At 40.2% G+C, this 23,636-nt stretch overlaps 4 protein-coding genes across 12 annotated transcripts; 1 reads left to right on the top strand and 3 right to left on the bottom strand.

The window, feature by feature from the left end:
- Positions 1-212: 212 nt before the first annotated feature.
- On the bottom strand, positions 213-2,469 carry LOC127766702 (thiocyanate methyltransferase 1-like). The gene is made up of 7 exons (XM_052291826.1): positions 2,195-2,469; positions 1,917-2,006; positions 1,709-1,827; positions 1,475-1,574; positions 1,304-1,350; positions 1,048-1,126; positions 213-583 (listed from the first exon to the last, which is right to left on the bottom strand). Exons 1-4 carry the CDS (start codon positions 2,447-2,449, stop codon positions 1,475-1,477), a joined length of 564 nt encoding a protein of 187 aa, XP_052147786.1. The 5' UTR covers positions 2,450-2,469; the 3' UTR covers positions 213-583; positions 1,048-1,126; positions 1,304-1,350.
- A 1,261-nt stretch (positions 2,470-3,730) lies between these two features.
- On the bottom strand, positions 3,731-7,939 carry LOC127766691 (protein FAR1-RELATED SEQUENCE 6-like). 2 transcript variants are annotated; one of them, XR_008016271.1, is made up of 7 exons: positions 5,718-7,939; positions 5,530-5,640; positions 5,332-5,436; positions 5,162-5,227; positions 4,983-5,053; positions 4,815-4,858; positions 3,731-4,089 (listed from the first exon to the last, which is right to left on the bottom strand). XR_008016271.1 is itself a non-coding variant. In XM_052291808.1 (6 exons), the coding sequence occupies exons 1-5, from the start codon at positions 7,761-7,763 to the stop codon at positions 5,021-5,023; spliced, it is 2,361 nt and encodes a 786-aa protein (XP_052147768.1). In that variant the 5' UTR covers positions 7,764-7,939; the 3' UTR covers positions 3,731-4,089; positions 4,983-5,020. The 2 variants fall into 2 exon arrangements, 1 of the variants encoding a protein (XP_052147768.1); XM_052291808.1 differs by lacking the exon at positions 4,815-4,858.
- A 1,777-nt stretch (positions 7,940-9,716) lies between these two features.
- On the bottom strand, positions 9,717-16,722 carry LOC127766690 (probable ion channel CASTOR). 2 transcript variants are annotated; one of them, XM_052291806.1, is made up of 12 exons: positions 16,238-16,722; positions 16,083-16,154; positions 15,402-16,016; positions 14,886-15,068; positions 14,658-14,717; positions 14,385-14,588; positions 13,577-13,825; positions 12,615-12,713; positions 11,462-11,656; positions 11,251-11,343; positions 10,792-11,058; positions 9,717-10,439 (listed from the first exon to the last, which is right to left on the bottom strand). In XM_052291806.1, exons 1-12 carry the CDS (start codon positions 16,661-16,663, stop codon positions 10,221-10,223), a joined length of 2,682 nt encoding a protein of 893 aa, XP_052147766.1. In that variant the 5' UTR covers positions 16,664-16,722; the 3' UTR covers positions 9,717-10,220. The 2 variants fall into 2 exon arrangements, with proteins under 2 accessions (XP_052147766.1, XP_052147765.1); XM_052291805.1 differs by lacking the exon at positions 12,615-12,713 and adding an exon at positions 12,464-12,562.
- A 950-nt stretch (positions 16,723-17,672) lies between these two features.
- Positions 17,673-23,538, top strand: LOC127766695 (uncharacterized). 7 transcript variants are annotated; one of them, XR_008016277.1, is made up of 14 exons: positions 17,673-17,961; positions 18,207-18,259; positions 18,362-18,530; positions 18,612-18,675; positions 19,524-19,603; positions 19,724-19,877; positions 20,469-20,530; positions 20,731-20,793; positions 21,626-21,684; positions 21,785-21,866; positions 22,091-22,376; positions 22,473-22,578; positions 22,752-22,795; positions 22,871-22,966. XR_008016277.1 is itself a non-coding variant. In XM_052291816.1 (13 exons), the coding sequence occupies exons 1-13, from the start codon at positions 17,815-17,817 to the stop codon at positions 23,285-23,287; spliced, it is 1,221 nt and encodes a 406-aa protein (XP_052147776.1). In that variant the 5' UTR covers positions 17,673-17,814; the 3' UTR covers positions 23,288-23,538. The 7 variants fall into 7 exon arrangements, 1 of the variants encoding a protein (XP_052147776.1); XR_008016276.1 differs by having other exon boundaries at positions 22,458-22,578; XR_008016275.1 differs by having other exon boundaries at positions 22,473-22,795; positions 22,871-22,975.
- The last annotated feature ends 98 nt before the right edge of the window (positions 23,539-23,636 follow it).

Here is a 23,636-nt window from a genome sequence, read left to right as displayed (position 1 = left end):
ATTTGTGTCTAAATTCATCAATGTATTGTCAAAGAAGATGACAGATCTATAACGCAGTTCAATAGCATACGGAACATACTTATACTATTCTTTTTTGGAAACAGTATACTCATACTCCTATTTATTGGAAGGCAAATATTTACTCCATAAGAGTGCCACATAATTGACGACCAATTCAGTTTTTAAAACAATCCAATCAGTTGAAAGGGAAAAGAAGTTTCTTTTTTGAGAAACAGATTTAGAAAGAGGAGTGAGCTAAATAATGGTGTAATTCACAGGGAAAGAGATCTATTCGAGAGTAGTAATAGAAGACAAAAGTAATTAATTTACTGTAACAATTAAGCCACGCCATACATTTTGCATAGAGATGTATAGAATAATTACACTATATTATGTATTTACATGGATGCACAAGCTCGAATCAGGCCCATTAAATTCATTTTTCCTTCTTTCCTTCTTTTTATTAGAGACATGTGCGGGTGACGTAGACATATTATGCTGCGAACAAAGAGTGCGCGCGTCCTCCACTATCTTACTAGTCGGATTTTGTCATCCTCTTCCACCTTGCGATTTTCTCCATCCCCTGGAAATTAATCGAGGTTAAAGTATCATCAGATTGGGTTTACTATGGTACATAGCTAGCTAACTACTCCCTCCGTTTCAGGTTATAAGACGTTTTAATTTTAGTCAAAGTCAAAGTGTTTAAAGTTTGACCAATTTTGTAAAAAAATAGTAACATTTTCAACCCAAGACAAATTTATTATAAAAGTACATTCAATTGTTGATTTGATAAAGCTAATTTAGTATTATAAGTATTACTATATTTGTCTATAAACTTAGTCTAACTTTAAACAATTTGATTTTAACTAAAGTCAAAATATCTTATAATCTAAAATAGAGGGGGTAGTAACTACTACTCCATACATACAGCAGATGTTATAGGCCATGAGTTGAGTAAAGTAGAACCGAAATGTTTTTTTAATAAGCAAATAATGTTAATACAATATGGTGATATGTAATAATTCATGTTCTTTGTTAACTAATCACCTTTCGCGGTTCAACTGCGACTTCATTGTCCTCGATAGAAGTAATGACTAAACCCAACGGGTTCAGCACCTCCTTGTAACTGCATGATGCATGGTATAGCAGACTTGTGATCAGATTTCTATATACTAGAGAACAGTTACGTGTCTGTGGAACATATAACTATATGGGAAAGCGGATTTATTTTTCTGATGATCAAGTGACATCTATTTTTTTTTTCATTTTTCATTTGTACACAGATCAATATGCATGATCTTACTCGAGCACTGTTGTATTGAATGGTGGCCCGGCCTCTTGTCCTTCAGCCTGCATGCATATGTAAATATGGAATGAACGAACAAATTTAGAAAATCAGGTTAATTTTGGTTAGTTCTTATCGGGGCTGATATTATTATTATTTTTAGACATGTTGATACCGTCGATTAATTACCTAATACATGAGGGTGATGAGCTCTCCGTCCGGTCGTAGCAGGTCGGCCATTCTCTTCGCCCATGCTGGCCTCATCGACGGATGCAGAGCACAGAAGAATCTGAAATTTTTAATGAAGCACCAATAATTAAAGAGTTAAAATTCGTTCAAAAAATAATTGAAGAGTTATGAAAGCAACACGTAAATCTTTGATTAAACTAGTACAAAATAAACAAACATGGTACAATTACGTACGTGTAGTCGAAGATGAGATGGAACGGCTCCGGCGGCTCCCACGTGAAGAAATCGTCGGCGACGAAGGCGAAGAAGCTGCTGCTCCCGTCGCCGCCGTCAGCCGCCGCCGCCGCCGCCGACTGCCAAAATTAATTCATGCATTTTGTTACCCTATTTGCACAATTGTTTGATGAGAATAGATTTAGTTAAATTAAATAAATTAAATTACCAGCTGCTTCGCCTTCTGGATGGCCGTGTCACAGATATCGAGGCCGACGACGAAGCGGCAGGGGCCGGACAGTGCAACCACATCGTATCCCTGCACACGTACGTAAGTACGAGTGTTGGAGAGATGGAAATTCAAATAAACCACGCAAACAAAAACGATAAAAGGAACATTAAATTTTAAATTTTAGTTACAGTTCATAAGCTGAAGAGCAAAATACTAGCTATAGTAGTTTGAACGATGGGGAGACGACGACGACGTTAGCTAGTTTGAACACGTACGGCGCCGCAGCCGGGGACCAGGACGGTGGTGGCGTCGCCGGCAGGGAGGGTCCCGGAGTGCACCAGCTCGACGACGGCCGGCGTCGGCTGGCCGAGATCCCACGGCGTCACGCCTTCCTCCCAGCACCTGCTCCACCCATCCGACGATTCTTGGCCGCCGCCGATGAGCTGACGCAGCCGTGCCACCGCCGGGTTCGAGCCGTCGAGGGCTTGCTGCCGGCCGCCTCCGGCGACGTCGACGATCGCCGACGCCATGTGCCCCGGCCTCGAGTCACTGATCAGCTAGCTACACGCACATATGTTCGTGCCAAACACGCACTATATTTATAGACACTCCATCAGCCTCTTTAGCTTATCAACCGTAACTAACATTTAAACTTTAAAACTTAATTTTAAATTTGTTTTGATGTTTTTTCATCGTAATCTATTTCTTAATTAAATTTTAAATTGATTTGATGTTTTTTTATCGTAGTTTATTTTTCGGTATTAGCTACAACATTTATATAGTTTTACCCATAAAGTTAGCCTTTCATGTATAACTTTGATAGGTAATCTCCAAATGCCACTAAATTTTAAAATGATTTTGATGTTTTTTTATCGTAGTTTATTTTTGGGTATTGGCTAGAACATATATAAAAGTTTTACCCATAAATTTAGCCTTTCATGTATAACTTTCATTGGTAAGGGATGATAATTTTGCCCATGGGTCGGGTACCCGCGGATACCCGACCCAATGGGCATGGGCGTGGGTGTGATTTTTTACCTATGGACACGCCCGCCCGAAATCCGTAGACATCGTGGGCAACAGCCGGGTTTTATTTTTTGCTTGAGGGTAACCCATGCCCGACCCGATACATATGTATTAGCTAATTTCGACTTATCTCTTAATTCTTATACCCCCTTCTCTTGATTCATTTGTGATACTAACTAATACTAATAAGTTGTGATGTAATTCAAATTATTGTTGATAACTGATAAATTGGTAAATTGTTAATTTTATTTCTCTTTGTTAAATTATGTATCTTTCGAGTTACTATTCATGTGAGATCTATTGGGTACCCATCGGGTATACCCGTGCCCGTCGGGCATGGGTGCGGGCACAGAGTTTTGCCCGCTAACCCTAGTGGGTAGGGTTTGGACAGGCAACGACAGGCATGGGTTCAGGCATGGTTTTGCTCTACCCGTGCCCGACCCGACCCGTTGCCATCCGTAAAGGCCGCTAAAAATTTAATACATTAGTACGCAAGTATTTTCTTGAGACAAATGTACGTGCATACGTCCTATCCAAATATTCAATAAGAACGCCATCAATCAAACTCCTCCATGAATCGGTAGCCAGTAATCACCACAGGATTCACGGCTGGTGTACATCAACCATAACTATGATGACAGCTTCCATAAAAAATGGAGTGGCCAGCTATTTACCAATTTTCTTTTCCAGTTGTGCCTACCTCTACATCAATAATTACCGCACATCTTCAGGATCTGCAACGATTATGATGCATAACAATCACAATAATGGGAGGTAACAAAACATGCAGAATGATCCCCAGGCTTGGCCTTTTCTTTACCTTCAATGTTCAACGCTCGGGTATTTACACAAGAACAAACGAAAGAATTCACATGTCAATGGAGGAGTACTCTTGATTAGACTAAATTTCAAGCTAGGTCACTGCTTACGAGAAAGCGACCGAATTTTAGCTGCTTCAAGATCTGAGATGTAACATGACTACATTCCTAGTTTTCTATAGACGAGACAAAATGACCAGTTTGTGCCACATTACTGTGTTCCGATTATTCTGATGTTAGATCTGCTCTACATCCAGAGGGGAATGCCTCCCTTGAGTTTGTTTTCTTGGGAAAGAGTTCTTTCCTTCTGTACGTCTGATGAAAACCTGCGGCGTGAAAGATAATCATTAGAAATTAGTCTCAGAATTTGGAAATGTCCCAGAAGGAATGCTATCTCCTGATTAGAAACAACATAGCTTCCTTATCCAGTATATGCAATGAGCTTAGTATTTGAAATGCTGAAATTTCCAGATAGCCAAACTAGTTGGAAGGTGTTTCTCTGTATCTTCTCTAGCGAGGCAACAGTTAATGTGTTGAATTGCAAAACAAAAGGCTATAATTTCAATATATGTTACACACTATCAAATACAGGAACTCCAAAATTCACATTGATTCGGACGGTGCGGTTGCAGGTGCCTTAAGTAATTTTCCTATACATGCATATAAGTGAACTCCGTAAGTAATTATTATGCTGATAAATAGAAAAGGTAGGAATGGACACAACATATAAAAAAAAAAGATGTACAGCCATTCAACAGATGACTGCACATGACGCAGATCTATTAACACTTGATATATGTTATGGTCAGTGCCAAGTTATGGTGAATCATATATTAGTAGAGAACATGATGCCGTAGTCACAGGGACTAATTAAATTCAGAATTTCCTGGGTTTATGAAATATTTCTGCCCCTACAACATCTCAATTTTATCCATCAATGTTTGTGTGCCCAAGAGTGTGAATGTGAACTGTGAAGTATCATTACCATTGAGTTTGGGGGTATCTAACTACAAAATACAGGGTTCCTGAATTTACAGTGTAGAAGACTTGCCTACATATCGTACAATTTTGAGTGTATCTGTTTGTTTCCATGCTCTGCTCATCAAAATTTGCAACATTCAATCATGATGACTGATGAGCTGATGGTGGGACTGCTTCGGAGTTAGAGCTCAGAAGTCAGAACCCTAAAATGGTACAGTAACTAAAATGAGAAAGAAACCTGAAATGGCACCATCTGAACCCAGTATTTGATTGCTGTCATGTCCGTCTGCCATAAGGCACTTGATCGTCCTACATTTATTATAACACATAAGTGCATATACAAATCACATTACTACAGTAAAATGTTGATTCTGGCAAACTCTACAAAAGTACTAGAAATGCAAAGTAAGCATCCACCTGAAATATATTCTGATACATCCACTGGACTCTAGAGTGCTCTGCTGTTGATGTAGTTTGGCCAAACTATCCAATTTTAAGAAATTATTTACTTCTTTTTGTCAGTTGCACATGTGGGAGAAAAATCATAAATGGAAATGCAAGCTTCTTGTTGAAAAGAAAAAAAAAACCTGCATAGCGTTGCTTGGATGCAGCTGATTGCCATAATGGTGTGGGTGGCTAGACTGCACCCCATAACGGCTATCAAAAGATAGCTCATTTGGATTAACTTCTTCCTGGAAGGTACACAATAAAAAGTAACTACATAGTCAAGACTATCATACCAAACAATGTACGGAACAAAACCCAGCATCGATCATAATTACTACCATAAGGTCAACAACACCATTTGTCCTGACATGAGTACCAAGATTTGAGGCAGTAGAAGAAGAATGAAAAGCATCCTTCTGACTAACGTCCGATGATACCAGTAAAGAATCCTTCAATACAAGAATGAACTCGATTAGTACAAATAACAAACTAGCGTAAAGTACACATAGTCGACGTAAGGAGATACCTTATGGGCATATTGATTTGACACGGACTCCACATTTGTATCTTTACTCTTTTTGGGAGGACGGCCACGGCGCTTTTTTGCTGGCCCTCCCTCAGATGAGCCAGCTTGTATGTGGCTGTCACCATTAATAGCACGTTCAGATGGTGTAAGTTTCTGCTCCAATTCCCGGCACAAATTATCATCAAGAAGGGTCCGTCGTATGTCTCTTATTAATTTTAATGCATGCTGATGCTTCTCATCTGATGATGCTCCAATCTCAACAAGACGGAGGCACTGCAAAGAAACATAATCATAGCGCTCAATATGATTACTTGTTACCAAATCCTTCCATGGATTATCTAAGGCGTGAAGCTGCTTAAAGTCATTCCGCCACCTGTTAAGCACATAACAAGGGGGTATATCAAAAACATGCTGACATTTAAGCACCGATAATGTATGCCGACAAACAATGCCACTGAACTGGAACAGGCCACAGTTGCATTCCATCCTGTCGGTCTCCATACAGTGAACGACTTCATATTTTTTATTCACCATTTCTTCGCTTGACTCAGCTAGATCAATAACTACAATGGAGGATGTTGAATCATCCAACTGAACTTCACAATTCATGGTTGCGTTCAGCTCATTCTGGAGTTTAGTGAACATTTTAAAGGTGTATAGTCTAGATAGCTGTTCTTCCATAGGAAACTTCGATACTAGCACCCTGCTTCTACTCAATGACTCAAGATCATCATCTTCCTCCATTTTGTATTTGTTCTGTAAAAGATTCACATAGCTGCTAAGGAATGTCACCAATTTGGTCTCTGGGTTGATTGAATCTTCAAAGAAGGCATTTGGACTCTCATGGTGGTTAACAGTAGATAACCCAGCCCAGAAGGTATCTTTCAGAAAGGCGGGGACCCAGAAATGGCGATTTTCATACAGAAAAGTGATCCATTCATTATCCTGAAGGCCAAATCTACTGATCAAGTTATTCCACCTTGCCTCAAACTCGTCATCCTTCAAGGAATCATATATTACAGTTTCCAATTCGGTCTTCATTCCTTCAAATTGTGCTGATTCTCCTAACTTTTCAGAGATACTTCTTAACACATGCCAATCACTTATTCGATGGCGTGCATTTGGAAATACTTCACGAACTGCGGCTTTTATCGCGGCACAATCATCCGTAACTATGGCATTCGGAGGCCATCCTTTCATACAAGTCAACCACGACTTCAGCAGCCATAAGAAGCTTTCCGTACTCTCATCCGAAAACAAGCCACAGCCTAACAGAACAAGCTCACCATGATGGTTCACCCCTAGGAACAAAACAAGGGGTGTATCAAACCTATTTCTTAAGCAGGTTGTATCAATCCAAACCGCGTCGTTGAAATATTGGTACGCTGCCCTGGACCTCGAATCGGCCCAAAAAACACTCCTCAGATGGCCTTCCCCGTAGAAATCCATGAGATAGAAGAAGTTCGCCTGCTTCGCCTGCATATCCGCGAAAAAGCCATTGATGGCCGCTACATCATCTTCCCCAATCTTGAGCCTCCCCCAATCATCGAATATCGGGACCTCGATGTCGCCGGAGGTCGAGCATTCCCCTCTGGCAGCCCTCACCACCAGATCTTTACTCATCCCACTAGGCAACGTCTTGTAGCACCTCAGGAACCGCGCCGCGGAGGGATTCAGCGCGTGGTTGTGCTCCAGATTGACATCCATGAGGTGCAGCAGGCCATCGCTCCAGAGCCTCGCGACGACGGTGGCCTGGCAGTTGGTCTTGGCCGTCGGCCTCGCCTGGTAGCACGCGTCCTCCTTCCCGTCCCCCCACTTGTTGCAGACGAGCACCAGGCGGCGGCAGAGGCCGGCCTTGGTGAAGGACGACTTCTTGACGCAGACCCCGAACCCGGTGCGGAGGGCGTAGCGCTTGTAGAAGTTGAGCACCTCCTCGTACGACTTGAACACCATCCCGTCCCGCGGCGTCCGGTCGTCGCCGTAGGCCATGGCGTCCGTCCCGTCCAGCTCGCCGCACTCCGCCGCCGCCGCCGCCGCGTCCACCATGGCCGCGAGCGAGGTGCGGACGCGATGTTACAGGGGTATGATGAGGCGTGGCGAGGCGGCGACGACGACGGCGACGGGTCGGCGAGGCGGCGCGCCTGCGGCGGTGGGGGCGGAGTTGGGGACTAGGGTTGAGGCAATGGACTTGATGGGCCGTTGTCCGTTGAATGCGAGGACAGTCGCCAACTCGCCAGTCACAGGGACGATGATTTTTTTTCTTTCCATCTTTTTACGAATTTATTTACAACTTGATCATTTTTTTGATTGATGTTTGTTGTTTAAACAAGTATCATACATGTTTGTTTTATAACATACATTGATACTCTAGGAATAAAATCGGTGTTAAAATTTTTAACTATTACGTGTGTCTAATATGCGCGCGAATGTATGCATGATCCATGAAAATGTTTAGATAGGCCCACGTGTGAAATTCTAAGCCTCCGCGTATCCTTTTTTGAACTATTTCCTTCTTTTTTCGAACGTCTATTTGAAAGGCAAGCTCATGTGTTGACTTAAAAAGTTTATATATAGAATTTTTCTACAAAATGAAATAAGTGTTTGTTTGTTAGAGTTATAGCCCCAGCTCTTTTGGCTCTACCCAAAAGGGACTATAGTGGCTAGAGTGGGAGCGGAGTTTAGCTTGCTCCAAAACTTCACCGCGTACTTATTTTTTTAGTTAAATTTATGAGTTCGAGCTCTATCAAACATACCATAAGAATAAAAAAATAATTTATCAAAAGATTGAAGTGTGTGGTCAATCCCTAAACTCGTTGATTTATATCATCTAGGTCCTAAACTCTCAAATACATTTGTCATTCCGGTCCTAAAATGCCATAACCCTTCCAAGATCCTATGTGACATATCACACGGGTGTTTGCTCTTTTTTTTTCTTTTTCTCCCTTTTCTCTTCTCTTCTTCCTTCCTATCTGTGTGGCAAAAAAGAGGAAAAACAAGGAGGAAAAAAGAGAAAAAAAGTAGAGGAGAAGGAACGAAAATAAAAAGAAAATTTGGGTTCCGAATGTTTATGGAGTGATGCTATATATACGATTTGCCGTTTACGATATTTGTACGATGAAACAACTTGTGTTTATTAGCGTAGATGCTGGTACGCAGCCGTTAACCAGTGCCATGAATTCTTGTCATCCGCGTTAGATCGTACCACGATCGTAAGTTCAAATCGTACGCATAGCATTTTTCAATGTTTTTGTGCTATGCCATGTTGTGGCAATTTATAATTGAAAGACATAGTTTAATAATTTCGGATGACCAAAACTACATTTTAAAAATTTAGAAACTAGATGACATATAGGGCTTGTTTGGCACAACTCCAGCTCCAGCTCCACCCCTCCTGAAGCTGAAGCTCAACCAAATAGTTTCAACTCCACCAAAATTGGGAGTGGAGTTGAGTGGAGCTCTATCACAAAATATACTAGAGTTGTGGAGCTGGGTTTAGGCAGCTCCACAATTCCACTACAGACCCAACTCCTAGAGTTATATTTAGGAGTTGGAGCTGTACCAAACATGCCCATTCAAGCAACTGTGCAATTTACTTAAAAAAACAAAACACCCATATAATTCGGTCAAGCAGGCCACCACTCAGATTCGGCCTTTCCCAGCACGACAAGCTCACAAACGTTCGCCGATTAGCCTTTCCAATATAGTACTCCCTTCGTTTTAGGTTATAAGACGTTTTGACTTTGGTCAAAGTCAAACCGCTTTAAGTTTGATCAAGTTTGTAGAAAAAAAGTAGTAACATTTTCAACCCAAGACAAATTTATTATGAAAATATATTAAATTATTGATTTGATAAAACTAATTTAGTATTATAAATATTACTATATTTGTCTATAAACTTAGTCAAATTTAAAACAGTTCTTGAAACAGTTTGACTTTAACTAAAGTCAAAATGTCTTATAACCCGAAATAGAGAGAGTAGCTCGGTGCATGGCGCGCACATTTTGTACCATATAAAATTTCAATGTCAGCAGTATGACCAATTGTACCAGGTTACTTTGCCATCTTTTGTCATACATTAGTGTAAGATACGAATTTGTTGTTCGCGTGTACAGCAATCGGAGCCAACGGAGTATTTGGAAGTTTCTAACAGAGTACACAAAAAAGATGTAATACTATACAATAAACAGGATCGAAGCCCCTCTCTAAAAAAACAAAACTGATCTAAGCAAATCGTGCTTGGTGTTTCTCTTCTCATCCTTTCTGCGCAATGGCATGGATCATTCCGCACTTATCTACATTGCAATTGGCAAGTCATAGCCCGAGATTGATCCCAAAATCTGGTTATGCATTGCTCTCTCGCGCTGACGCAGTTAGTGCTTGGCCTTCTTCCGGATGTCAATTCTGCAATGCAACAGTCGTCTGCTCTTGTTGATCTCTTACGTGCACTGCTGTCAATTTTGCCTTACCAGTGGTGATTTCTCATGGTTTGCTAAATGATGTAACTCATTCTTTCTCGGTAATTACAACAAAAACATCTTTGGCCGACCATCTCCGCCTTGAAACTTTGTCTGGTGGATTGATTATGGCGCGTTCAGCATCCACAAGACGGTAGCCAATGACAATCTCTTTTCTCTGCCTACCACGTAGCATGACCTCAAAGAAATTTAACTCCTCATCTTCTCGAAGGTAGAGATCAGCTGGTCGTATTTGCATCTCGTTCCCCTGCAAGGAAAGTTCAGATGCCAACTTGGACATTGGTCAGCCAGAAACCAGAGAACATGTCTGACAACAGACATTTGGACGAGAGAAAACCCAACACAACATCTTTGCACGATAACGTCTCTATAGCCAACAGGTAAAGTCAATGGAATTCCCTATCGTAGTGCCAGGTTCAGACCCCTAGTATTTATTTTAAAATCAGATGCTCCGAAAAAATATTATTAAATGATGACAACTTCAACATCATTTGCATATATGTTTGTGAGGAAACATGTGATCAGATTGTTATAGCCTTTCTAGGAGCAACTCTAGTTCATACAATAGACGATGGAGCCATCAGCTCTGAGAATCATACCTGCTCCGCAAATAGCTCCTCCAAGACATCATTTATTTGTCTATCTTCAGCAACCATTGCCAATGCCATGCTCACTAGTTCATTTGATAGAACATAGTCACTGATTTTTGACACTGACAATAAATTTTTTGTCCTAGGATCCAGAATCTCACTGATTATGACAGATTTATCAGATGCTTGTTGCATCTCCCCAATCCAAGAACCTTCACAGAAGCTTCCTCGAGTAACATGTGAAACCATTGCCTCCCTGAATGGAAGTCGCTTTGCCTGCAGTAGTTAAAGGTGTGAGCCAACTATCTTTGTTTAAATGCAAAATATTCTAATGTAGGCTTGAGAAATGAAAAATAGTACATGATCGAAGACAACTGCATGTGATCAGAGATATGATCTAAAGCAATCCTAAGTAAAATCCAAAATTGAAACAACAGTTTAAATTAGTTCCCCATGGCTAGAGAGAACCTGGATATCCCTGATCAGCAGTAGTGTTGCAAGCGACCTTGAATCAGCTTGGATTGCTGAATCCTCAACAGATTCATCTGCCAGAATCAGTATCTGTGTGTTGCATATAAGCATCAGCCGGAGGAAAGAAGCAAGCAATTGTACTCATAGGAAGGTTCAACAGTACTGCTTTTTTCCTAAAGGAACTACAGTCTATGTTCTCAGAACTTACAGAATCAAATGATTCTAAAGGGAGGCTCTCCAAGTGACGGCGAATAACAGCATTTCCTTCACGGTGAACCAAAGTAATATTTTCTAGACGACTGAAGTCCAGGCCTCCGTCTATCAGCTTTCTTTCTCTGTCCATCTCAGGAACGTCATTGAACATCCACAACTCTGACCCTGGCGCTAGAAAAGCATCGAGTACCTGAATATCTAAAACCAAGTCATACTGTTGCTCTAGATCGTAATTAAATGCATTATCCATTCATCAAAACAAAAAATCATGCACTGCAATGTACATCATTTGGTAATCATATGTTGCTATATAAACATAACTCTTTTTTTTAAGAAAAAAAATGAGCATATATAAACAAAATTCTCATAGTACTTACATTTTCAAATGGACAGGCCTGCATTTTTTGATGGACATTCAGTACAAAGGGTTTGAATATATTTTTTATTATACTAAATGCAAAAATATAAAAAGAAATGTATGACAATTGGAGAAGCCAAGCACAGCATATGATTATAGATGTTTAAGTTAATGCAACCATTTCAACATATGTATCAAACTACAGTATAACTCATGGGGAAATCATGCAAAACACACTATAGTTGCTCATGATATTAGAGCTAACCATGGATCTGATCATGTGAAGAAACAAAAGGCCAAATGCCAGTACAAACTCACTAGTCACTACAAAAATTGGACAGCACCACAGTGGGATAAAAACACTGAAAAAGATAAAACACAGGGCAAAAATAAGAAATATCAGGTCTGTTTTCCAAAACACTGAGCACTTAATGGCACATTGGCTTGTTCCATCAACCATGCTGCCGTGGCAGTAATTAGAAATAAGCGAAGCTCAGAACAGGAAGGGATATTATATCTTTTCATAGTTTTGACACAGGCAAATTTTGGCTCCAAAACCCTTAGTACTACCATAGCAATAGGAATATTATATTCCAATAGAGGACACAAAATGTTGTTTTCGATCTATCATCAAGTTACCATTATCATATCTTCCATATCACGCCGCCAACCACAAAACAATATTCTTTCAGGAGACTTGGGAACAACAAAATCTTTAGGTAGGTAACCTCTCATAACCTGCAGAGTTTTACAGAAAAAGGAATATTAGGAGCTTCAACGAAAGGCTTACCACAATCATATCATCTATATCCCGTCGCCATCCACAAAGAAGAATCTTCTGAGGATTTCTTTCGGGGTGAACAATGTCTATGTAAACAGCTTCTTTAACCTGAATAATAAAATTGACTTCGCTTTTGTAAGCTTCGTTACAGGATGCTCTATATATGTGCAGTATCTATGTTAGAACTTTCCTAGTAAGTTAGCTAGCTTTTGTAGTTTTAGGCTTTTAGCAAGTAACAACAAAGGCTAATACTACCACCATCCCAAAATATAGCAACTTTTAGCTACAAATCTGGACATGCACTAGTCCAGATTCATAGCTAAAAGTTGTTATATTCTGGAATGGAGGGAGTAATTGCCATCTATAAGGCATAAATTGACTCATGCAGTTGTCTTTTCCGGTGCTTAATGAACAAAGCAGGAGAAATTACTTTTGAATTGTGCAAAAGCAATCTAGTTCCAGTTGGGCAGAAGCTAAAATTCTATTGACAACCATGCGGTTGTCTGCACTTATGGATCTCAAGAGCCTAACAATATTACAAGGAGAAGAATTCGCATAAGACACCATTGGAAGAACTCGTGTGAAATACTACAGAGTTTTGAAGCAATTAGGTTGATGCAGTAAGTTGTAAATAGGATATGGCTAGTGATTCAGATAAATATATCAATAAAAGATGCCAAATGGTAAATGAGAGGAAATAGCAATGAGCTTAAAAACAACGTCAACCAAGATGAGTATACTTCATGAAATGCAACAAGTAGACTAGCAATGCACAGGCTGACAGGCACCGATAATAAGATATCTAAGTAGCTGTACAGCAAATAGTTAAATATGTAAACATGGCATGACTAACAACAGTAATTCAATATTAATGTTACAGAGCCAGAAGGGATACAAAAAAAAGTCCTGATAGATGATATAAAAAGAACAGAAAGTTTCAGATAATTTTGTTCTTACAGATTAATGGTTACCTTGGGTAATGGCGCTGGGGCATATGTGTCATCATCTTCTGCAATTACTAGCACCTCATCACCCTCTTGCAAGACATAAAAGTCATCCGGATTTAAAATAATCTTGCCGCCATAAGATGCCACCTTTATGCCACATGGAATGGCATCAGGAAAGCTAATGAGCACATCTTCAAATTGCATACCATCCAACTGAGGCCATCTTTTAATATAGAACTCACAGTTTTCGAAGCCAAGGATATCTTCCCATATCTGTTTATGCAACTCCATTAGTGTTTAAAGGGACACATTAAATTAGTAAATAGGAAGGCTGTGCATGTAGTAGACTATATGCAATACTCAAACAGCCAGGTAATTATAGTAAGCATTATGTACATGCAGGAAATATTTAAGAGTGAATTATTGCGTATGTAGAACAAGAAGATAGGCTAGTTTCTTAAGAATATGCCGTGCCAGGCCAAAAAGAACCACAGAAGTAGATAAAATACTAAGTCAATTAGTGGCAGTGCAAACAAGAGCATAACTATAAAGTGATTTAAATTGGGTCAAGTGGTCAACATAGTACCATATTTACATCCACAATCAAGCGAAAAATACAAGTGTGTAAAAAGTTTCAAAAAGTAATCAGACTTTGTACTAAAATAGGTTTTCTGGATGCACATGGCATGAGATTCCATAATACAGACAATAAGTGGAATCAAATCAGGATGTTCAGTATGAGTTTCCCTTGAAGAAGTATCTATTATCCAGAAAGAACTTGTGTCATCAAAAAATAACTTTATTCAGAAATTACTGTTGATTAGAAAGAAACCTGAGCAAGGCCTGGCTGACGTGCACATTGTATCATCAAACGACCTATCACATCATGTGCAACAACAGTTTCCACAAGGTCTCCACCAACAAGTTTGACTAGAACCTCATTGTCAAGGTCGCTAAGCTCAACAACTATGTGACCTCTTAGCCCTTCTTTGACCCCAGTTAAACTCAAGACTGTTCGCAATGCGCGTGCGTCACTCTAGAAAAGAGGCAATGGTGTAAGCTAAAGCGTCATGTATAATAATACAAATTAACTAGCACAATGTACCTGGTCAGCATTTCCTTCTTCAGCTAAAACCACAATTGCACGCGCTTTAGAAACTGAGACCTTGTACATGAAGGCAGATTCAGTTCAACAAAGAGTTGCATATAGATTTAGTAAAGTAATAGTGAGTCATTAAATTAACATAACAACCATCCAATTGTCTATTGATTACTGCCAAGTGCCAACAGATCATAATGCGGGTTAGCAGAATCACTACATCACAATGTTTACCTTTTTCAAGTCAGCTAGAATCAGAGGGCTTCCACTTCTACAAATTATAGCTGTTCCTTTCAAGTCAAACTCCATTTTAGCAATGTCTGCTTCCATTTCCTCTTTGTCTTTCTCAGCCATCACTACAATGGTTCCTCCTCCCAAACTTTCATTAGCAATAGCAATTTGGTTCAGCAATGATCCCTGTTGCCACAAAAGGAAATAGGTTAGACACTTAGACTACAGTAATCTGGAGAGGAACAGCTTGTGCTCAGATCAGTTGATCTGCAGAAACAGATATATAAGAAATTTGCATATTTAAACTAAATACCAGAATTCACTAACTACTTTACTTTTGTAGCGAGACTGCTATGCAATAAAAAGCAATGTAACAGTTGCAATGACGTCCCTAGTTAGAGCTATATTTAATAGCTATTGGTATAACATCATTCCCAAACAACAAGGAACATAACAGGACAGGTAGGTAGAAATATGGAATTTTGCGATAAAGATTAGCAGGATTGAATGCAGGATTACCAGTTTGTCACTCCACCCAAGGACCAGCGTGTGGCTTTGCTCTATGACCTCACTTCTTCCTTTCCTCAGTGAATCAAACTTCTCAGAGATCGAATCTGTTACAAGCCCAAGCATCATGGCAAAAACCAGCATCCCACCGATACTAATTGAAACTGAAACTAACTTTGGTCCAAAGCCTTCTGCGTTTGCATGGTTGCCCGAATCAGCAACAAAGGTCCAGGACAGCCAGAGGCAATCTAAAAGGCTATCATCATTTACACCATAAAGAGCCAGGCCACCAAGACCAATAAGTAACAATGTAGCAACAAGTAGAACCAAGGGTTTAGCATATGGTTGAAGTGATAAAAATATATCAACTCGGTATGCCAACCGCTTGTTTATGGGAACTTCTTCTTCAGAGTCTTGCGAACTCCTCAGCTTTAAGAAAAGGTCCATGTACTTAAGAATGAGTAATGGGGCGTACAGCGTAGAAAGCGAGAGCAGCAATGAGAAATTCTTAAGACCTCTGTTCTGCGAAGTACTGTTATTGCTCTGATATGATAATATGCTACTCATATCCATCGAGGACTCTGTAATACAAGACTGCAATTTTGTAGTAGCTTCCGCAAGCTGAGCCTGATAGAATCCGCGTATAAGTGCGCAGTTATGCAGAATGTGCATTGGAATCAGTTGGAATTTTACCTTCAAATGGTGGACCTGATCATGTAGCGAGGAGTTACTGCGGACAAGGGAAGAGAAGCAGAGCACAATAGCCTGCAAGCATCAGGTTTACGCGGTTAAACCGTCAGTCAACAAAAGTCAAACGCGAAAACCCCGCGAGCTCACCCATTTCTTACCGCCACGGACACCATCCCTGACCATCGGAGGGTGGTCGCCGACGCCGCTGACTTGCTCCCGTGCACCTGCGCGGCCGTAGGAACCGCCGCCGCCGCCGCCGCTTTCTCGGCGGTGAGCGTTCGGACATCGCCACGGCGGACGCCAGCATAACGGGGGTCGCGACGGCGCGGGGCGGGAGGAGGCGTCGTCGGGGGCGGCTGCTGCTGCTTCTGCTGCTCCGGCGGCGGGAGGGGGGAGCGGGAGCGGGAGCGCGGGGTAGGAGGCGGCCGGCGGTCCGGGAAGGAGTATGGATTGGAGGAGCGGGAGGTGGAGGGGAAGGGGGCCCTCGGCGTTCGGGCTCTGGAGGACGGGAGGAAGGGCGGCGCCGGCGGGAAGAACCAGTCCCGGTGCGGCGGCGCCGGCGAGGAGTCGGGGTCCAGGGGCATTTTCGGAATTCTAGGGGTTGGCAGGTAGGCGGCGGATGCTTCTGACGAGTGGGAAGGGAATGGATGTCTGCTCGGTTTTGTTTGTTGGTGTTCGTGAAATAATCCCACGTTGTCATTGACCTTCCTTTGCTTTGTTTAATTTATGGAAAATGGAAAAAAATGTTATGAGCATATTCCAAACATTTTAAAAGTTATCTGAGTAAAATTTGTATAGTTTTTCATCATTACATCATGTGCATATCTACGTTTGAGTTCCGCTAACACATACTAAAAAAACGAAAATAAATGATAAATATTTGACATTCATGTGTGTAATATTGTGCGCAGGGTTTTCTCCCTCCATTTCGAAATAAACAAAAGTTTTGTCCATATTCATCAAATCATATTCTAGGTGTTAACATTTTGGGACGAAGAAATTATAGGATTTGACATATCATATCACTATGAATATGTATATGTTTATCCAGTATGTATTACATGTTGTTTTGTGTTTATTTATTTTTGGGATGGAGAGATTCAGCTTTCAGCCCCATCGTTTGGCATATCTGCAATCGAAAAATAATTTGTGAATGAAATTTTTACATACATGTTCTTAATGATCTAAAAGTAAAGGCTGAAAAATAAGTTTCGATGAAAAAAAATCAAAATCAACTTCAAATTTAAGTTTGAAAATTTAAATTTTAGCTGACAATTCAAATTTCCCAAACATAAATGATAGAAGACCACACAACTATTTTATTAAAATTGTAGATTGTAGATTTGCCCAACTTGAGCTAATTTTAGAAAACAAAAACTAAATAATATAGGTGGATCGGGCCCAACAGATGCTGTGTTGTCGTGACTACGCCATCCTTGGATCGGGCCCAGCCCACGCCAGAATGGCTGACCTGTCAATTTAGTTGCAGCCCAATCATGGTAGACCCATTAGTAGGAGCCTACGGCCCACATGGTCTTGCAAGAGGCCCATCCGAATAAAACAACCGGACGTCGTCTTCCCCACCCTGGTTGGGTTGGAGTCGGAGAGCCGAGAGCGTCTCGCCGCCTACCGCTCGCTCATTTGGGCAGAAACCCTAGCCCTAGGCGAACCCCTAAACCCCAACCTCGCCCGCGATTTCCTCCCTTAGGGCGTCGAGGGGAGGTAGGTTGGCGCCATGGATGCGATGAGGAAGCAGCTCGACGTGCTCATGGGGGCAAACCGCAACGGCGACGTGCGGGAGGTCAGCCGCAAGTACTACGACCGCGACGTCTGCCGCCTCTTCCTCGCCGGCCTCTGCCCCCACGACCTCTTCCAGCTCACGGTACCTTCCCCCCTCTCAGTATCCAGTATCCACTCATCTCCATGATGCTTCTCTGTGTTTTTTTTTCTTTGTGGGAGGTTAATTTGGTGGGTAAGCGCTTGGGGTCAGGCCGTAGATTAGGGTTCGGAGTGTAAATCAATATTATTAGCCTATTGCGTTGGTGTGAATCAAAATCTAGGTTCTCTCATTTGAGATAATTTCGTGCTGTGATTCTGTTAACTAATCGGCTAATTCATTCATGGCAGAAAATGGATCTCGGGCCTTGCCCCAAAGTTCATTCGCTGCAGCTACGGAAGGAGTATCCTTTGACTTATGGAACACTTCATCTTTCTCCTTTTAAAATATCCCGCACTCTACTGTATAGAGTATAGTGGTCTTTGCCTTCCTGAACTGTTCGCAGTTATGAAGAAGTAAAGGCAAAAGGAACAGAAAATTATGATAGGGAACTCGAGGAAATGATAGACAGGCTCATCGTGGAGTGCGAGAGGAAAATTCAGAGGGCGCTGAAGCGTCTTGCTGATGAGGATGCCAAGGCTGCTATTGCAATATCTGTTTCTGAGGTTACTCAGGTATTTATCCAACTATATGCATCGAAACTTATTTGTCTAGAACTTCAATTGAATTGCTTGCTTGCTTGTTAACATTTGCAGACAGATGAGGTGTTGCAGTTGTCAAAGGAGATCAAGGAAAAAATGAAAGAAGTTGATACCTATGGTAACGATATTTAAATACACTAGCTGAATGCACATGCTTTGCGTCAGAATTTGAAAAAGAGAACCCCACCATACACTCTAAAGCCCCCTAAACAACAACAATAATATCCCCATTGTTATCAATATTTCCCAAAAAATTGTACATCTACGTCAAGCTACATAGTTCCCAAAAAATTGAGAAGTTCACTTACTCACCAGTAAGGGTCCCTCATGGCAGTGGTGGTGGGTGGTGAGACTGGTGACAGACACCATTCACCACCACCATTGGAGTCCTCTATAGGAGTATATACAATATTTGTATACACAGGGTTCCAGTGATCCTATCAACTACAGGGTGACTGCTAACTGTCTTTTCAAAGTATTCACTCTCAGTTTACAGGGATATTGTAAAAGCATCTTATTAATCTCTTTAGGCCTAAATTAACAGCTACTTTAAATTGTAAAAACCCTTTAGTTGCTTTTACTCTCAAAAGATTAATCAAGGTGGTTTGAAGATGTGGTTAACTGTCCAAGCAGTTAGATGTTACTGTTGTATATGTACAAGTGTTGGTGTTTATAGAGGGATTATGCACTAAAAATTCTCTTAACTGCAATGTTGAACACTCATTCATCAAATGCAACTTCAATGAGCAGTAATTTTGTCCGGATGTGGATAATTTGTTTCAACGTAGTCTTTACTTGATTTGTCAACATACAGAAGGGTTCTAGCATATTACTCCCTCCGTTTCATATTATAAGACTTTCTAGCATTGCCCACATTCATATAGATGTTAATGAATCTAGACACATATATGTTCGTAGTTATAAGTTTTACTACCAAAATACTTAATCTTTCTCGTCAACATGTAGATTTTGAAGGGAAAACTGATGATAAAATCAAGACCATGGAAGTGGTGGAAGAATTAAGATCTAAAAGGGCTGACATGCAGGTATTATTTTGAAAGCTTGAATATATGTGCTCTCGATTCTCATAGTTTGTGTATACCAGCACATGTAACTAATAGTAAATAAAGTTTTAATCCTACTGGCATTTTTCTTCTTTGTTGCAGGCTACCCTCCTGCTTGATGCCTTTAACAAGGACAGAGCTTCATTACCTCAGCCTACTCCAACACCTCAAATGGCATCAGTACCAGCACCTGCTCCCCCTGATGCTCGCACTCAAGAAATGATCAACGAAAAGATAAAGAAAGCTGAAGAGCTTGGTATGAAAAGAACCGCTCTACTTTATTACTAAGTAGTATGCATGCGGGTTGTTTTCTTCTGTGAGGTTACTGGCTCAGTTACAAGGGCCAAGATATAGTTTATTTTTGTAGTTTATCTCAGTTTCACTCACTCAGTTCACAGCACATACAGTTTCTAGTAGCAGTATGAACTATTTGCTAGTCAGGCAGCAGTGCCTTTTTTCCCTTTTATACTTATCAACTCCAATCTTTTCAAGCTAAGATGCTATTTTTGCGGTGTACTCCATCCGTCCCACTCACTAAGGCGCACATGCATTTTAAGATTCAAATCTTTAAATATTTGACCAATAAATAGTTTATTATAAATTAAAGTTTATTTGATGAAAGTAATAATTGGACTATCATTTAAATTTACTTTCATATTATTATGATTTTGTTATAAACATTATAGTATATGATTTAAAGTCAAAGATTTGTCTTGAAGACTATGCCAAGTTTGACCGCGCCTTACTGAGTGGGATGAAGGGAGCATTTGCATTGGTTATGGTGCTAGTAGTTTTTTAATGACATAAAGAAGTTTATGTGATATAATCTTGCTCATCCTTTTGTTAGGTGAACAAGGGATGGTAGATGAAGCACAGAAAGTTATGGAAGAAGCAGAGGCTTTGAAAAAGGTAGATATCGTCATGTACACTGACTATATTGTGTCCATCCTTTCACAGCCTAGTACTGGTTAATTTCTAGCATTTCAATTGCTGGCAGCATAAATGATAACTCTTATTTTTTTAGGACGTTGGCATTTTGTCTATTTTTCTGTGGTTGTGTAGATCATGACTAATGCCTTCCATTATTGTTGCTGTTGTTCTATGACCAGTTGGCAGCACGGAGGGAACCAACTTCGGATCCTACTAAATATACTGCTGCTGATGTTCGAATTGTGAGTTTAATCCTAACATGGTTAATTTTATTTGATTACTTATTTTTGTTGTATTAATTTACACAGTGCTATCACTAGCTTTGCCTTCTTTATTGAAGACCAGTAGATTCTGCAATGCTTATTGTCGCCTTAGACACACTTGGTTTGCTACTAGTTATTCAATGATATTTTTTGCCCAACACTTGGGTTGCTAAAGAGCTTTTTTTTTTTCTAAGATTTTACTCTGTACTGGGATGCTGATAAAAAATATGCATTTCCTGGACATGTATTTAAGGACATTTTTATAAAATTCTGTACATTTTGATAGAGTCTGCTATTAAGTGAAAACTCATATTTTATGCATTAAGAAATTTATGCTTATCATGCAAGCTATTGTTGCTCTCAAGGGGGTATGTATCATTGTCTGGCCATTTGCACATATGTTACTAGAAAAGTGATAAGCCGATTATTCTATAATCTTGGAGTACATCTTTTGCAACACCATCCCCATAGTTCAGTTCTTTCTAAAAATTACCATGTCCATTCATCATATTTAGATGCTTTCTTGCTTGCAAACCGAAACTGTAATGAACTTGGTCTAACTTGCGGTTATATATATATTTCTTGATAGACTCGTAGATGTGAATTTCTTGATATCGTAGAATGTGGTGACTTAGTGGTTCTATGCATATATAATTGTACTATCTCAAAATTTTAGTTGGTGCTTTCATTTTCATACTGGAATTTTCTATTTATCATTTATATTATAATTCTATTTCAAAGTATGGCTTACTGTTGTTTATACATTGTACTATTGCTAATGGAGTAATGGTATTCCCGGTTCATTTTGTAGACTGATCAGAAGTTGCGTCTCTGTGACATATGTGGAGCATTTCTAAGTGTCTACGACAAGTAATTCCTTTTAGCTCCTTTTGCTCCCAAAATGTTCTGAAACTTCATATTTAATTCACACCTTTGGTAGGAAATATGTCTCATGCTATATTGTATCCAGTGATCGACGCCTTGCTGACCATTTTGGAGGAAAGCTACATTTGGGATACATGCTGATTCGTGAGAAACTGAAAGAACTACAGGTACATTCTTGCATACCCGACTTACCGCAAGTAAAGTTTTTGGGGAATGATAATTAATTTAGAATTCCAAATGTCTACTGCCCTAAAGGCATAATCACAAAAAGCCAAGAAATCTACACAATCTTATTTGACCTTATATTCTGTTTGTACATTATGATCCAAGTATGTGGGTTTTGTGCTTTCTCTGAATTTGTTAAGGTGGAAATTTTGTACATCTTTATCAGGTGCTGAATGTTATGTACCCTTTACTGCTTTAAAGAGTTACTCTGTTTTGGGCCTTTTGGCATCTGTGAGTTTTCTTATCTCAAGGAAGAACCTTCAGGTTCTCACCTTCTCTATATATTATTTCATTTCTCACATTGGAGGGCACAGTGGCTACTACACTAGTCGTTACAGGAACTAGTCAATGTTGCATAATTGGAATCTCGTCAATGTTGCATAATTGGAATCTCATGTGCCAATCATCCCTCCTATCCATGGGAACAACAGCTGTCATGTACAGTTGCAAATGTAAGCGTAGGAGTGTGCAAAACATGGTATGGACAATCATGTTTACTTAATTGTGTCAAGCTGCTCATATAATCTGCTTAGTATTATGTTGATCAGAAGCTGGAGATTGTTTTCTGCTGGGTGATCCATATTTTGTAGAGATGGTGATAAATAGTACCGGTTAAGTTACTCTGAAAGTGCACTCCTTTTGCCATCTTTTACTGTAAGTACTAAGTTTGTAAATTAATTGCTGGAGCAATTTAACCGTAATGTATCTCTTGCACCTTTTTTTTTTATATATGTTACTTTTTTTCCTTTATCTGTTTCCCTCCTATGCAAATTGGAGCCTTGATATCATGATTTTATCATTATAAAATATTCTATGCCGCCTTCCAGGAGGAGAGAAGTAAAAGAAGGAAGGCACCTGAAGATGACAGGCGGTATGTGCTTTTCCATCCTAGTTTCATTTTCATGTAGTGTCAGCATAATCTGAAAGTACATGCTGTGCTCATCAGATCAAGAGAATACAGCAAGGACCGCAATGGTCAGGCATCCAGGGATAGAGATTCAGAAAGAAAGGACAGAGTTGAACCTCGAGAAAGCAGAAGAGACCATGATCGTGATCGGGATAGGCGCCACGATAGGGACCGCCGCCATGATCGCGATCGGGATAGAGATTATGACCGTTCGCGTGGCCATGATTCAAGGAGAAGGGAACGTTCTCGATCCAGGGAGCGCAGGTATGGTTCAATGGTTTCTTTGCTCACTTCTCTCTGCCTTTCTTGTATAGCGATTTATTCCGACCATAAACTTTTGACAGTATAATGACAAAGAAACACAATGAAATTATCTGCTTTTGATATGGAAACCTTTATATCATTAGGAGCTAACATTAGACAGTTGTTATTTTCAGGCGCCACGATAGATACTGAATCTGGTGCTCCATGATGGCTGATTTTGGAGTATTCTGGTTTTTCTACATGATACTTGTGGTCCTCCGAGATATTGTGTTTGTTGAGCTTTTACTGAAGAACTCTGGAGCATGGATAGATGCCGTCAGACTGTGCTGTATGCATTTGTTTCTGACCTACTATGGTTGGCCAGCATATACTACTTTATATCATACTTATGGTGTACCAAAGACGATTTTGTGTTAATCAAAACTAGTTTTTCCCAGCCATCAGTGTGTTTTGCCCTCTTATCAGCTAAATGCCCTGGTAGTCTTGATGTTAAACAAATGATCAAAACTCATCAAATAATAGATCTTCAATCAGCACGGTA

Source organism: Oryza glaberrima, chromosome 3 (genome assembly GCF_000147395.1).
Source record: "Oryza glaberrima chromosome 3, OglaRS2, whole genome shotgun sequence".
Taxonomy (NCBI): Eukaryota; Viridiplantae; Streptophyta; class Magnoliopsida; order Poales; family Poaceae; genus Oryza; species Oryza glaberrima.
The sequence above is the reverse complement of the archived record's forward strand: the minus strand, read 5'-3'. Positions and strand labels throughout refer to the sequence as shown.